Genomic DNA, 16375 nt, shown 5'->3' with positions numbered 1-16375 from the left:
TGTTCTTGGCTGTGTAAACCGTGGCCGGTGGTAGAACGAGGCTACCACACGTTGACACACCTGTGTGCCTGGATCTCAAGTGACTGTCCCATTGGTGTGCACAGATGTAGCAGAGTTACGTGTCTTCCTTGGGTTCAGAGTGTCATTCCAAGGGTGGCACAGGCTCCCGGGGGTCACCAGGCCAACAGTGTGGCGTGTCCCCCCCCCCCCCAACTGGCTTGGTCTGGACATAGCACTCTGGCTCTTCTACCAGTTGCTCTAGAAGACTAGCTTCATTCTCCCCTGGGACCTTGAAAATCACTGTCTAGTGAGGTCATTCTAGCTTATTTCAGCACAACCCATAGTTTTAAAATGTGAGTAGTTACTTCATGGTATCATGGCAATTTATAAAATAATGTAACCTCTCATTAACGATTTCCAAATAAGATGACCTCACGAGTCAGGTTGTGTGGTCTTTTCTAACAGAACTAAATCCCCCTTCACACATGAGAACCCCCGGGATGTGTCTGAGATGTAGTGGCAGCAGGGTCACATGTGACTGGTGGGCTTGCATTTGGGGACCCAGATGGAGTGAATCGTAGGTGTTTCTGCTTGGGCAACGCTCAGGTTCACCGAAGAGCAGGTTGGGAGTGGGCAGGACGGCAGCTGGGCCTGTGGCGAGTTTCCCAGCACCCAAGACAGTCTGCTGGATGCCTTTAATTCTGCGTGAGCCTCTTTCAGTGCTAGCATCCAGAGGAGAAACTGGACTGTAGGTTGGTTTATTTTTGAGGTTCTTAGGGTGCATGCTTATGCCAGCAGTCACTTGTCCTCGGTTCGGACAGAGCCAAGACCTGTTGGTAGGACGTGTTTGTGTGCAAGCCCACAGGCGCCCTCTGCGTCTCAGGTTCCCAGTCTCGGTCCTGTGCTCTTGTGGCAGCTTGTGCATTCTCTCTTGCCACGAGGCCACAGCAGTTTTGGTTAGAAGAGCCGAGGTAAGGCTGGAGAAGGCTCAGCAGGTAAGAGTCCTTCCTGTGCCAGCTTGAGGACCCACGGGGCCTGAGGCTGCTGAGTTCGGTTCCCTAGCACCCGGGTAAACAGCTGGGCAAGCTGCACACGGCCACAGTCCTGCGGGAGCAGACACGGGAGAACCACTGGGGTTTGCAAAGCCCGAAGCTCTGGAATCAGTGAGAGAGTGCATCTCAAGGAGCGTGCAGATGAGCAGTGAAGGGGGCACCTGACGGGGCTGTTCAACTCACGTCTTCGTACACATGTACGTGCACCACATGCCACACATGTTGCAACACTTGAACATGCAAAAAGTAAAAATCCAAAGGACAGGTTCCTTAGGCCTGTGATGTTGGTAGTGGGCTCAACTAGCAGCCTTCTCTTACAGTAGCTAGTTGGTCTATTCCACAGTTGGGTTCATGGCCTCAGATGACCCCTCCGATAGTTAATTTGAAAAGTAACTTTTGTTACTTTTAAAAATAGCTATTGTTGATTCATCACAGAACATTCTGAGTCTCTATGGAAATGCCATTTCCCTTATCATTTCCTTATTCTTTAACAGTGAGAATTCCATAGAGATTTCTTGGCCCGAATAATTGAAAACCACATTAATAACAGGCTGAGGCTCATGACTTGGGGTTGCTCTTTCTTACTGCGAGTTCTCGTGATATTCAGCAGTGAGAGCTGCAGTGCAAATTTAGGGTGTGTTCTAGGTTTCTAGAGCTATTTTCTGTGGTTATGCATGTTGGGAATGGAGAATGTGTCTTGCTGTGCCTAACCAGCAATGTTCTTTTTTTATTCTGTGTGCTTTACTAATAGAATGAATTAATATTTGTTTTATTTATTTATTTGAGGGTGGGGGGAGAGAGAGACAGAATGGACACACCAGGGCTTCCAGCCACTGCAAACCAACTCCATGTGCCACCTTGTGCATCTGGCTTATGTGGGTCCCAGGGAATCAAACCGAGGTCCTTTGGCTTTGCAGGCAAGTGCCTTAACCACTAAGCCATCTCTCCAGCCCGTTAATTAATATTCAAATTGGAGTTGTTTCCTGTGGGTTGCAGAAGCCCGGTCACGGGTTTTCTTTGGACCACGCAACACTGTGTCACGCAGAATCAGTTGACATAGCATTTCACAGTGGATGGGGTTTTACATGGTTCACAATGAGTGATACTCAGTCTAATTGGGACAGTATTTGGAAATTCAGTTTCTAGTCATTTCACTCACAGCAGTATTTCTGTGGCACCCCTGTGTGTCAGACCCTGTAACGCTGGGGAGATGAGATGAACAGCTGTCTTGTTTGTGTGGTTCTTGAAGGGCCAGTGGTTTAGACAAGGGAGGGAGCAGATGTGCTACAGGGACTGAGAACCCAGGCCCGGGACAGTGGAGAGACCTGCTGCGGTGGGGGTGGGCGAGGAGGATGGATATTAGAAGCAGGGGCAGGGGCATGGAGGAGCGCCTTCTTATGCAAGCATGAGGACCTGAAGCCTTCTCCTGCAGGGACTGGGTGAAGGTCAGCACAACTGGAGGGAAACTAGGTGGCCTAAGATGACAGATGTGGAAAAGGTCTAGAGAGACGTCTCTCCTCTGTACGGAGACCTCAGAGATGCATCCAGAGCACAGCAGATCTCTGAGCAGAGAGGTGATGTTTGAGGTCCAGTCCTGAGTCTGGACTTGTGGAGGGAGCGTCCAGGCAAATGCTGAATGGCCCTCAGAGGTGGGAGGCAGCCCGCTCAGGGTGCACCAAGGAGAATGGGTGGTCTGGGGCATGTTCAGGAAGAGAGTGGATGAAGGAGGCGGGGTGTGAGGGAAGGGAAGGAACTGAGTTCACCTGGGGTTCCGGCCTCCTCCTGGGCCTGGGAATGGAAGCAGGGCAGACTCACTTTCATACTGAACTGAGGAGTGGGAACAGGCCAGGCCCACTTTTGTACTGAACTCAGGTCACTTGAGAAGCCTCTTTGGGTTCAAATAGGAGTACTCAGTAAGAAGGTAACGGAGAAGACAGATCTTGGCAGTTTTATTTGAGATCAGCTGATTCTACTCCCAAGAGACTGATAATTATAATATAAATTATTAAAACCCTGGGTTCTTCTTTAAATGTTATTTTTTTTTTTTTGCATGTGCATGTGCATAGTAGGTGTGGTATGTGGTGTAGTGTGGTGTGTGAGTGTTGTGAATATAGTGTATGCGTGTGTGTGGTATGTGTATGTAGCATATACATGTGTGTAGTGTGTGATGTATGTGTACAAGTTCTATATCCTGTGTGCTCACAGAGGCCACAGGAGACCATCGGGTGTCCTCCTCCATCTCTTATCCACATGCTTCATTGTGAGAGAGTCTCACTGCTGCTGGAACCTGCCATTTTTGGGCAAGCTTCAGCAATTCTATGGTCTGTCCTCCCCATAGGACCAGGGTGACTGACCGGCAAGGCCATACCCATCTTTCTGTCTGGTGCTGGGGAAGCAAATTCAGGTGGCTTCAGGTCCTTATGCTTGCATAGAAAGGGTTCTTAACCACTGACCTGTCTCTCTAGCTCCAAAATGCAGGGTTCTTTAAGGATAAGGCCCGAACCTTGATGGGGGACACATTTCCTGTCCTGTGCAGTCGTGATACCACCCGTGCTACAGATAGTAGTAGATGCCCCACACCTGGCACGGGCACCCACCTGATGTCAGCTCCTTGTAATAATCAGAGAAATGCCCCTGCGGTGTGAGTGCACACGGGTTGTGATTGTGTGCCTGTGTCAGCGGCGTGTGTGGGGGGCGGATGGATGGCCTTCTGGTCTTGGCTGATGTCCGCAGGCTGTGTCAGAGTGCGTCAGTGGGCTTGTGTGTACTCTGGTCTTGTTGGCCTTAAGACGCTACTGACGGTTAATAAAAGGGAGAGTTCAGGAGAGGCATTTGTTTGAGCAAAGCCATGGTCAAGTCCAATGTCCTAGGAAACACTACTTCTAGTTGGTACATCAAGGTTTTTTGGATTTGTAGACAGCCACAGAACAACCGGTCAACTTTGCATATTAATAATGTTGGCATTTCCTGCATCAGCTGGTTGAGGAAATTTAATACGCTGCGGTTCCTAGGGACACAGTTGCCCCAGCCTGGAGTCTGATGGTCCTCTGAGGCTTAAGCATGGGTCAGTAGAGAGGCCTTTTCAACACATGTGACCAGCAGGGAGCAGGGAGCCGATGTCCTCAGCTATGACGTGGAGCAGTTTCTATTTTCTGCACATGCCCTGTGTAAGCCTATTCTAGGTCGCATTCTAAGACCCCAGGACCTTCAGAAAACTGGGCCACTAGCCCCTCCTCTGTTGATGTTCATATTCTTCTGAGAACTTACAGGTTGGGTTACTTCATGGGTTTGCCGAAGGCAGCTCATGGCCACAGTATTGTCTGGATAGCTTATTCTAGTATATTTATTATTAAAAGAATCGACAAACTAGAAAATCATGGAGGGGTCTTGCATGAGTGGGCGTCCCAGGCTTTGGGGCAGGCTCTCACAGGTTACTGTCCTGTCATTGCAGACGTCCAGGACACAAAGTTGACTAATGTTCCAAACCAGGTTCTCAGCGAGATGAGGTCTTCATAACACCGTCATTTAAAAATACTGTTCCTATATGTGTTTACCTAAATGAAGACATGTTGAGGTCCTAGAATTACTCAGGATTGATCATTAGAAGGAATGCTTCTTGAAAAGTCTGTGAAGTACAGTGTTAACCTGTGGAGTTCAAGTAAAAACTTGGAAGGAGAGTCTGTTTAATGTCGCAAAGAAGTTGTACTTCATTTTATTGTTAAACGTTATCAATTAAAAGAACTTCAAAGCCAAAGGATCCCAGTTCGATTCTCCAGGACCCACGTTAGCCAGAGGCACAAGGGGGCTCACGCTTCTGGAGTTCCTTTGCAGTGGCTGGAGGTCCTGGTGTGCCCATTCTCTCTCTCTTTCCCTTTCCCTTTCCCTCACAATAAAATAAATCAAAAAAGTAACTTTTGAAGCAAAACTATATTAATCAACTTCTTTTTTCTGGAAAAAAAAAATAATCTGACCAAGTCAGTCTCGGGGAGGAAAGAATGATTTGTTTCCAGTTCTCGTCTGCCACGTTGGCTTGGCACGCGTGATGACAAGCATGGGCACTTGCTCACATTCAGGCCACTGTGAGGAAGCAGAGAGTGATGAATGATGGCGCTCTGCCAGCCCTCTCCTTTCTTCTTCTTTAAAACACCCTTTTTTAGGGCTGGAGAGATGGCTTAGCGGTTAAGCGCTGGCCTGTGAAGCCTAAGGACCCCGGTTCGAGGCTCGGTTCCCCAGGTCCCACGTTAGCCAGATGCACAAGGGGGTGCACGCGTCTGGAGTTCGTTTGCAGAGGCTGGAAGCCCTGGCGCGTTCATTCTCTCTCTCTCCCTCTACCTGTCTTTCTCTCTGTGTCTATCGCTCTCAAATAAATAAATAAATAAAATTAAAAAAAATAAAAATAAAAATAAAAACCCTTTTTATTTTTATTTGTTTATTTGAGAGTGGGGGGCGGAGAGATGGATATACCAGGGCCTCCAGCCACTGCAAAGGAATGCCAGATGTTTGCACCACCTTGTGCATCTGGTTATGTGGGCCCAGGGGAATTGAACCTGGGTCCTTTGGCTTTGTAGGCAAGCACCTTAACCACTAAGCCATCTCTTCAGCAACCCCTTCTCCTTGTTATGTAATCGAAGACCCCAGCCCATGGAATGGTGCCTTCCATAGTAAGGGTGGGTCCTCCTACATCAACTGATTTAACCCAGAAAATCCCTTACAGACAAGACCAGCGACTTGTTCGTGGGGATTCTAAATCCGCAGAGATTAACGGTCCTCCCAACCCCCTTCATTTGGCTTTTGCTGAAATATAAAATCTGGTGCTTTGATTTGTTTGGATTCCTTGTCAATTTAAAGACTATGATTAATAGTTTATTTCCTATAATTCTAAATGTTATTTTAAAGTAGTTAAGCTAGGAAGTAATCCATTAATCAAAATAGCAGAGAATGATAAGAAAGAAGAAAAAAGGGCAACCAGATCTACCTCGTTTTTAGCTGTGGATTTTATAATGCAAAAAATGGCGGATCCTACCGGCAGAGTACTCTGTTGTCAAGCAGACTCTGTCACAGGGTGTCACAGCAGATTTCAACATGCAGCCTGATTGTCTCAACTTTCCTGTTCATAAAACCAAAGCAATGAAAGAACACCTCGCCATTGATATACCACCCGAGGTCCTAAGTGTAGCTCCTGACTGACATCGGTCACCAGTCACAGTCACCCGAGCCACTGCCGACTGGCTACAGCTGGGCGAAGTCAGGGTCACCGAGCTCTGTGCTGGGGTTGGTGGTCATATGTGGCACTCTGCTCACCTGTCTTGCGTGTGCTCCAGGGCATTGTGGCTTGTTTGCAAACACTTTGGTGACACACATTTATTTGTCTTGTAAACAAGAAAGGAGGCTGTTGTGCTCACATTCAGGCTTATTTTGATGTTGCATCTGACGTGCAGCATGCCCCTTCCATTTCTGCAGTGTGGGGAGTCATCATGGGAACTGGGGGATGTGCGCTCACGTCGTGACCCGTGGGAGCGCTTTTGTTTGTGGGGCTCCATGTGCACTTTCGTAGGGAACTGGGAATCTGCTGTGTACCAGAGTTAGGCCTTTGTTCTCCAAACCTGCCTTCCTCCCATCTCGCCAACCTTGACCGCCTCCTCCAGAGCCACCAGGCACTGTCTGCTGTTCAGAGGCCCCAGAGATCCTTTCTCAGTCCCCGGGACGACGGTTTTCCCCGCTGGAAGGCAGCAAGGCGAATTTAGAATGTCTCACGCTCACGTAAAATGAGGAGGAGGGTAGGGGCTCCCTGCCTCCTTGGCCGCTTTGCTCGGTGAGGTTTGCCGTTTGCCGGGTGCCCTCAGGAAGGCTAACGTGAGAACCACGCTGCGGACCGAGGGCTGAACTGAGCTTGTCTGTGCTCTTCTCTTGTGCAGGGAAGAGACCATGCTAACCCAGGGACTGTGCCAGCCGGGCCCCTCCGGAAGGGGACCTAGAGCCACGCCTCCAGCGCCCGGCCCCCGTGACAGTGTGGGCAGCGGCCTCATTGGTGTCCAGAAGCTTCTCGACAGTGACCACAACCACCCCACTGGAAGAAGAGCCGGAGTCCTGGGACCAGACACCTGAGACCGCTGAGGAGCCGCTGCGCTGGAGCAGAGACTGGGGGAGGTGGCTCCCTCTTTCGTTCAGGGACAGCCAAGATGCTGTGCCTGGAATCCTGTGTCGCTCTTGCACACGCAAGTGTGTGCTCACCGACCGTAGCCCGTGTTTCCTCAAACAAGTGGTGGGACTGGCAGGCGGGCACAGTGAGGACTTGGGGCATCTGTGTCACTCAAGGAGTCAAGTGTGAGACACTGGAAAAAGATACTGGTGTGTTTTGGATGGTGTGGGAAGCTAAGCACTGTAGGAGCCCCAGAGCTCAGATGGCCTTTGGGGGTGATGTGAGGACGTGGGGGAGCCGAGGCTGGTGAATCGAGGCCGCTGCCTCTCCCTCTCCCTGGCTCAGCAGGTATGAAGTAGAGAGAGAGGCGGGAGGTGGTGGTCAGGCGCTGTGGAGGTCAGGCTCGGTGGAGGCAAGGCAGCGGCCAGCTCCTCATCAGAGGTGTGACCGTGACACCCTCTGGGCCACTCGTGTTGCCTGCTCCTGTCACCACGCGGTTGCCTGCGGCACAGGAAACACAGCGAAGGGAACACGGATAATCTGCTTTGGAAAAGAGAGCTAGTTGAACACTAAGAAAACCAGAATTCTTGGTTTATTCTCAGGACCTTTTTGTAACAGGGCTACATTCTGCAAACTGCTCACACAAGAAGACGGCACGTCTTAACTCATTAGCCACCACCTCCTCCTGATCTGGGCTTGTTTTAGTAATGGCAGAAGAATCCCTGAGTAGGTTGGGAGCCCTAGATTACTAGGGTGCTAATGCTCTGGAGCCTTCTGCACTCCCTTTGTACCCCAACCTCTGCCCTGCACCTCTCCTCTGCACAGCCCCAGCAAGTAGGTGTCTTTTCCCCCTCAGACCTTGTGACCTCCACAGGACGAGTGAAGTCGTTCACATGTGGTGGGGGGACATCAGGCCCGAGGGTGGGGGGACGGCTTTATATACCTCTTAGTAATCCAAGTTCACGTTTCTGTGTTGGGGGTAAAGCCCCACAGCGAAGGCTCTGGACCCACGCAGCGTACGCGTTGAAACCGTATTCCTCTTCCTGTCGCCGTGACACTGTGTGTGATGGCGGTCCTTCTGAGAGTTTCAGAGTTTTGCACATAATGGTTTTATGCATTATCAGAAGTTATGCTGCCTTGAATGAAGACGTTCTGTGAATTTTTTGCAAAAGCTTTACTAGGTTTTTTTTTTTTTTTTAAATTGTGAAATTTTGTAAGGGCAGGAAATGGAGTAAAACGAGCATGCTAAATATATTTTTCAAAGAAGCAATAATTTTACATGTACAGAAATTATCCTAACCTTTAATACTGGTGAGAGCGACAGTTTACTTAATACAGTAATGGAATTAGTGCAGTTTTTTTGTAGAAAACGGGCTTCTGATACAAAGACTTGTTTAAACACGTGTGTATACTCAAACCCTGGAGTGTGGTTTTTCTGTTCTAATGACTTGTTGGATTATTATTATTATTATTATTATATTATATTATTTTTATTGTTATTGTTAGTTAATGTTTGGTTCTGGATTCTACTTGTTACTGAATTTAAATTACTTGACAGTTCAGGTGACTGCGACCCTTGCGAACAATGCAATGTAACTGGCTAGCTTATATATATAGATAGATAGATGTATCTATCTATATATTTTTTTTTTACTTATTTTTTTTTTCTGATACTCTTACACCAGGTATGTGTGGAGATGGCTTGCCACATTGGCGTGCTTAGGAATGTCTGTGCCCACAGCCCCCAGCAGCTGTCGGGTCGATCGTTCGGTGAAGTTCCTTTGAGCAAGTTGTAGAGACACAGTCTTCGGTCCACCTGAACATCCAGAGAACCTTTCTGTCGATTTGTGTTTGATCATTTTGAAAATTTCCCCAAAGTGATCATTTCTTTTACTCTCCGGCTTTTGTTTTCTTGGCTGAAAGTATACAGTGACAGGTAGGAATGTGTAGGGGCCAGCGATTCGGCCCTGTCTGTTTCTGTGTTTTAGTTATTAAAAGAAATTCTGTACCCAAAGTGACACAAAGGTGTCGTCTACATTTTTACTGTGTCCAGAGTGACACTTGGCATTTAGAGTCGGAAGTGACTTTTTCCCACGAGTCTTCTTCCCTTTTGGTCTGGTGGGGAGAGGGGTGCATTGGGGTCTCCGCAGCAGGGCGGCCCATCTGATCCTTGCTTCTGGGACAGCAGCCACTTTCAAGATGGTGTGCCCCGTGGAGTGCGGAGATCAGGTTTTCACAGAGGCACATGTTGGTGAGCCCCCCACCCCTAGCCCACTGGTGTCCCCTTGGGACCAGCCGCATGCTTGGCCCGGGTGTGTGACTCCTTCTTTTCACTGGTCATCAGTATTGGACTGGTTTGTTAATTCGTGTGTGTGTCAGTTCAACCATAGTATTTAATATGATTTGTGTTTTCTTATTTATTTAGCCAATATGTTTTGATTTGCTTTTCCTCGAAGATTTCCACACGATTCACTTCTGTACGTCGTCTTCTGACTGTTACAGACTTGCTACTACCTCCACGAATCTGCTGTCTCCTTGTTTCCTAACCAGATTTGACAGTGTTGTATTTGATGGAACTTAGACAATAAAGGGTTTGGTTGTCTACACCGCAGCTGCTCCGTGTGTCTCCCCGCCAGCCCGCCTCCCGGCTTGTCTCGCGTCCTGCCTTGCTCCTGCCTGGCCTTAGCTTCGCCCCTTGCCTCCTCTTCCTTCCATTCTTCTCTCACGCTCTTCGTTTCAAATTCAAATAACACACGCAATGAGTTCTGAACATCTTTCAGGTTATTCACTTGTCCTTAATTTGAAGAATAAATATGTTATTTCTCCAAAAAAAGCAGATGCCATCTGCTTTGGGGAATCACCCACTGAACCTGTCCACACTTCTGTCTGGTTCTTGGAGGTCTCACTGCGATCTTAGGTGGAATGGAGTATGTTTATAACAGAATATAGGGTTGCAAGGCGAGTGGACTTTGCCTTTTTTGGTTCTGAAAAGTGTTAAATGTTTTAAGAGGTTCCCCCAATATTTACTTATTTATTTTTTTCTAAGCCAAGGAAGACACTGGTTTCTGAAAATAAGGTGCTCCAGGAACTCACATTGGGGGGCTACGTGTGGTCGCTCCTTCAGGTACGGGCGCAGTGCTGACTTCCTACACGGCGGAGACGCTTCCTCGGATGGTGCCGAGCGCACATCACTGGGAACGGGATCCCGGCATCTCTGCGAGGCGCAGGGATGTGGAGATCTCCGCTTCATGCTCCCATAAGAATACCGCACTGGATGCAGCCTGTGGCCAGTTCCTCCTTCTGGAGCTGAGCTTTCCAGGCTGGTGGCTTTGACCATCTCCCTGCTTGTCCTTTCAGCCATGGGAGTGAGTGTAGTTCATGGGCAGGTGGGGGTGTCTTCCAGATCCAGAAAGCGGGTGACGTCCACCAGGCAGGGAACGCCCTCTGGTCCTAGGACTAGAGGCTCTTAACCGACTTAACTTCTGTAAGCCACAACACGGCCCTCGCCCAGCGCACCCGAAGGCTCTATCCTGTGGGCGGAAGAGGAGGGCCCGCCTTCCCAAGCCTCACTTTCCCGTCCTGACCAGTCTGAAGTAACATTGGTTATTTTACTGCTTGTAAATTTGGCGACTTCTAATCGCAGAGCAAAAAAATTAAGCAACAACCCAGAAAACAAAAGTCACTGGCAAGGACTTCCACTGGCAGCAAGGTCCTTGACTGCTATGGTTGGTGCAAATTCCAGAGCCCTGTGACACGGTCACCCGCTGAGCAAAATGTCCGTTCTTCATTGACATCGCTAATTACACTTTGAGGCAGTAAAATGCAAAAGACCATAGAGTTTGTATTTCTTTTTTTTTAAAATACAATTTATAACATTATATTTTGTACTCTTTATATTAGAATTTGTAACTAGATTGATGTATTTAACTCTATTTCTGCAAAAAAAAAGTAATTCAATGTTTCAGTTGTGTGATAAAAATATTTAGAGAAAACATATTCATTCTATTGGAATTTGAAATAAATAAAATCTTCTTGGAGTTCTTGAGATTTGTAAGACATTTTTCCCCCAGTTCAGAAAAGTGATTTGAATCATTTGACAGCCTGTTTGACCCGTGGTGGTTTATTTATGTTGACCAAAAATGAGCCCAAGAATTAATTGTTCTTTATATAGTTTTATTAGAACTCACCAGATAATTCATCTAAAAAGATGCCAAAATGGCCAGGGTATATATTTTTTTCCACAAATCGTCTGTGGACTTCAGAATATATCTTTTATTTATTTACTTTCAAATGCAGAAGTTCTGTTTTTTAGTTTTTACACAGTGTGCCACACACCCTATCGCCTACACGCCGTGTTCTAAAGGTGCGCGGTAGGCCACAGAAGGTGTGCAGAAATAGAAGCAAAGGAAACGTGGGGCCTGTCACCCCTTGAACTCTGCACTAACATTTGGGGATGTGGTGTATCTCTTGTTCAGTAAGCAGATAACCGAAGAACAAGGGGTTGGGCCATTAGGTGCCTAACTTAAAAAAGACAGGGTTGACATGTTAAAGTGTCTGTGGGCTGAAAAAAGAAGGGACAGGGCTGGAGAGATGGCTTAGCGGTTAAGCGCTTGTCTGTGAAGCCTAAGGACCCTGGTTCAAGGCTGGATTCCCCAGGACCCACGTTAGCCAGATGCACAAGGGGGCGCACGCGTCTGGAATTCGTTTGCAGTGGCTGGAGGCCTCTCTCTCTCTCTCTCTCTCTCTCTCTCTGCCTCTTTCTCTCTGTCACTCTCAAATAAATACATAATAAAACAAACAAAAAAAAAAAGAAGGGACAGATAAGTACCTCGTTGTGGGTTTCAAGGATAGATAATTGAAGTCTGGCCTCATGTATGTAACCATGGTGCCTGGTCTTCCCATGCCCCCCTCCACTCTGGATCAATTTACTTTTATTTATTTGAGAGAGAGAAAGAGAAAGAGGCAGGTAGAGAGAGAATGGGCACACTAAGGACTCCAGACGCAGGCGCCACCTTAGGCATCTGGCTTATGTGGGTCCAGGGGAATCCAACCTAGGTTCTTGGGCTTTGCAGGCAAGTGCCTTAACCACTAAGCCCCCTCTCCATCCCTCAATTTAGTTAAAAAATTATTTATTTAGTAAACGAGAGAAGCAGATAAGAGAATAGACACACCAAGACCCTCAGCCACTGCAAACGCACAACAGACGCATGCTCCACCTTGTGCATCTGTCTTATGTGGCTACTAGGGACCCTGGAGAATCAAACCTGGGTCCTTATGCTTTTCAGGCAAGTGCCTTAGCTGCTAAGCCATTTCTCCAGCCCCTCAATTTACTTTTTGAGCAATTTCCCTAAAGGCCTTGTGGATGGTGCAGACAAAAACCCAACTCGTGAGGTTTGTGACTCCGGGCTCAGGACCTCCTCCCTTTGGATGCTGGTTCTTGGAAAGGCGAGACACTAAATCCAGAGATGCCAACTCCAAGTCCTTAAAGGGCACCCAATGCTGAGCTGACTGGCTGACAGTCCCTGTGTGGGGTTGACAACGGCTTGGTCCAATTCCCTCGTGTGTACATGGACACTCTTCTGTTCACATCCCAGACAATCCATTCTAGGGTGTCATCCCCCCTATGGAACCCTTCTCCTTTCAAGAAAGAAGCTCTGTCTTCTGTCTCCTGTTCACGCAACACCTAGGACACGTGGGCTGCTTGGGCTGCCTAGTGTCTCTTTAGTTCTTGGGGATTAAAGGAAAGATGGTTGGTCCAGCGATCTGCATGCTGGTACTGGGCATGGGCCGTGTCTTACCGAGAACACGTGCACACGTCACGATGTGTGAAGTGTTGGGATGAACTGATAGAACTGTTGGCACCCTTACTGCCCGTTTGGTGCTGTGCTGTTTACGACCAACATGGCCCATTCCTGACTTACTGTTTTAAAGCTGTCAGTCTTACTTAACAAGCTGGCAGCGGTGTGACGGGCTCTGGCTTCTGTTTGTGTCACAAGCTCATGGAATATAGGATGGCTTCTAGGAAGGGAAGTCCGGCAGAAACCTTAGGAGTGTGTGACCGTCACATTAACCTTGGTTGGATTTTCCATTTTAGAAAAAGAAAAATGTGAATGAAGATTATAATGAGAGAAGATCTTTGTGTTCAACTATTAAAATTCTTTGTGTGGGGCTGGAGAGATGGCTCAGCGGTTAAGGCGCTTGCCCATAGAGCCTAAGAACCCTGGTTCACATCCCCAGTAATCCACGTAAAGTCAAATGCACAAAGTGGCGCACGCGTCTGGAGTTGGTTTGCAGCAGCTAGGGGCCCTGGTGCTCCCATTCTCTCTCCTCACCCCCCTCTGCCAGGCATGGTGGTACATGCCTTTTAATCTCAGCACTCAGGAGGATTGCAGTGAATTTGAGGTGAGGTCAGCCTGGGATTGTATAGTGAATTCCAGGTCAGACTGAGTTAGACCGAGACTCTTCCTTGAAAAACAGTAACAAAAAAATTCTTTGTATGTTACGAAGTGTGAGTTGGAAGTACATCATGCGTATAGAGGTCAGAGGACAACCTCAGAGGTCGGTCCTTAAGGATCTCTGGTTCATGACTGCACGTGCCAGGCTAGCAGTCCCACAAACTTCTCATCTCCAGCTCCCATGTAATCATAGATGTGCTGGGATTACAGACGTGTGCTACGTGGCCTCTGGAGATCCAAGCTGTCATGCTTGCATGGCAAGCACTTTTTCCACTGAGCCATCTCCCCAGTTCTGGTCTAAGTCACTTTACAAAAAATTTTTATTTCTTTGTAAAGAGAGAGTGGAGGAAGGGGAAGAGGGAGGGGAGAGAGAGATCACCACAGTGGGATCAGATTTCAACACATGACTGGGGAACTATCAGCGTTCAGACCACAGCAAACACACCTCCTCAACGAGGGAGATGTGGGGCATCCCTGGCCAAGCCTTAGATTGCCAAGAGTACTCGCTTCTGTTGCCGGTGCTTCTGACTTCTAAAGGGCATGGCACTCTAGGTGACCTGTCTCGGTGCTGAGCAGCACCTGGATCACAGGAGAGGCCTTCCCACCCGATTGTGTTTCACCAGGGTGCAAGCCTCTGGTTGTGTTTCTTCCTGGAGCCGCAGACACTGGGCAGTTCGCAGGGGGTGGGAAGAGAGGACCACTGGGCTAGTGGCTGGCAGAAGTCAAGAGCGGTTGTGAAAGGCTGGGCTCCGCTGAAAGGCGGGAGGTCCCGAGGGCAACCTCAGCACAAACCAGGAGGTCTCACAGGGGACTCACAGGGGCGGCCTGTCCTGCTCTTGGTGGCAGGGTTGGGGCGAGGACAGCAAGCAATACAGAGAGTAAATTTAGCAGTCAAGGTTGCCCCAGCTCGGGCAGCAGGGAGCTGAGCTTGCTCCCCTGACCTTGCTCTCGGGTAGCACGTGGTCTCCCAAGTGACCGTAAAGTGTCCCACCCAAGTCCACTCTTCAGTGTTCACCCTCCTCCAGGCCTTGCATTCTCTCAGCTTCCAGAAGCCAGTTAGCCACAGCATAGGCCATGGGTGAAATGAATCCCATCAGAACAATTTAATTAACAAAAGGCCCAAGAATGACATGCTTGCCAGGGCTTTGCCCCATGTGAACTCAAATGGGCTATGAACCTGGAGGCTGGCGAGTGGTCCCCAAGGCGCTGATCGTCGGACGCCCTCTCTTCACCGGACTCTTGCTGCCTGCGATGATCTTCAGTCTGTTTCACTTTTAAAGTGTAACATAATATTTGTCTTCGGGTTTTCCAGGTTTTCCATTAGGCACATTTTTTTTCCGGCGGGGGGGGGGGGCGGGGAGGGAGTTGTTACTTTTTCTCCACCTGCCCCCCTCAGTGATACATTTAACACGTCAGTTTCTTTCAACTTGCCCTCCAGCCTTACCTATGTTTTTACTAAAGAAGGAGGACACACATCTTTCCCACGCTCCCCAGTGAAAGCTTCCACGCACTTGACCGCCATCGACAGGAAGGATCCGCCTAGATGGCCCGCCCTCACATGATGTCTGAGCAGGGCCATCCCACCAGACACACACTACTGTCATTCCCAATGGGCTTTTCCTGCCCTCTAGTGAACAAGGAGGGTGGTGCCTGACAAGCCAGGAGGCTGCTCCTCCTCACCTGGACATCACCTGCTTCCCTTGTAGTGTGCTCCATGACCGCTTTTCTGAAAGCACGCTGTCCTGCAGTTACCATCTCTCACCACTAGATGGCGCATGGTGCCCACACATGGATATAAATCCTGATTTTTTTTTTTTTTAATTCATCCCCTTGGTTATTTATTTATTTGATATGGTGTGTGGTATGCCTGCATGTGTGTATATGTATGGATACATTTGTACTCAGATTTTCTTTTTTTCCCCCTTTTTATTTCCATTTATTTTCATGCTGAATTTACTCCCGTGCCATAAGTTTTTTTTTTTTCAGTTTTTTTCTGGAGTATCTTGCTTCTGGGCAACCTCCTCTTCTGGTTTAGGAACAATCTGTTCCTTTTCAGTGAGGATCATCTCGGTGTGGCAGGGAGCGCTCGCGTAGGGGTTAATCCCACCATGAGCTCTCTAAGTATGGCGGCACACTGTGCTCACTTGGATATGCTCAATGACCAGAGAATCCACATCTAAACCCTTAAGTTCAGCACTGCTCTCTGCATTTTTAATCATGTGCAGCAGAAATTCAGCGCTCTTTTTGGGCCACCGACCCTGTGTCCAGCCCCGCTGTTTAGCCTGGGCACGCCTACCATCTCCACCATTGCATCGCCGGAATGGCACACACTGCTTCTTTAAAGTGACGTCTTTCAGACACCTAGTGGCTTTTCGGATATGCATACCCTTGATGGCCTGAGCAGTTTCACGGGTGTTCTTAAAGTGAACACGAAGATTTGAACCCCTTGACTTGCATGATTTTGTGGGGTTTTCTGGGTCGAGAGAGTAGCGAACCATTTTCACAGGTCACCTCAGGCCGCTAAGAGGAAGAGAAGTGCTCATATTTTCATACATGTGTCTCTCTGCATAAGTGGAGGCCAGAGGTCAATGTCGTGTATCTTCTTCAATTGTTCTCCACCTTTTTTTGTTTTTTTAACTTGAGAGAGGAAGAGGTAAAGAGAGGGGGAGAAGGAGAAGGAGGTGGGGGGGGGGGAGAGGGCACATCAGGGCCTCCAGTCACTGCAAACA

At 48.4% G+C, this 16375-nt stretch overlaps 1 protein-coding gene and 1 pseudogene across 6 annotated transcripts in view; one reads left to right on the top strand and one right to left on the bottom strand.

Annotated features, from left to right (window-relative positions):
* Znf516 (zinc finger protein 516) overlaps positions 1 to 9798 on the top strand; it is a 118571-nt gene extending 108773 nt beyond the window's left edge. For all 6 annotated transcript variants that reach the window (XM_045134679.1, XM_045134680.1, XM_045134682.1 and 3 more), the window contains exon 6: positions 6968 to 9798. In XM_045134679.1, the coding sequence (XP_044990614.1) occupies positions 6968 to 7027 (60 nt within the window). In that variant the 3' untranslated portion in view covers positions 7028 to 9798. The remainder of the gene's footprint in view (positions 1 to 6967) is intronic.
* Positions 9799 to 15599: 5801 nt separating this feature from the next.
* On the bottom strand, positions 15600 to 16161 carry LOC101613228 (annotated as a pseudogene).
* Positions 16162 to 16375: the final 214 nt, after the last annotated feature.

Source organism: Jaculus jaculus, chromosome 15 (genome assembly GCF_020740685.1).
Source record: "Jaculus jaculus isolate mJacJac1 chromosome 15, mJacJac1.mat.Y.cur, whole genome shotgun sequence".
NCBI classification, from domain to species: Eukaryota; Metazoa; Chordata; class Mammalia; order Rodentia; family Dipodidae; genus Jaculus; species Jaculus jaculus.
This window is presented reverse-complemented; position numbering and strand designations above follow the sequence as displayed.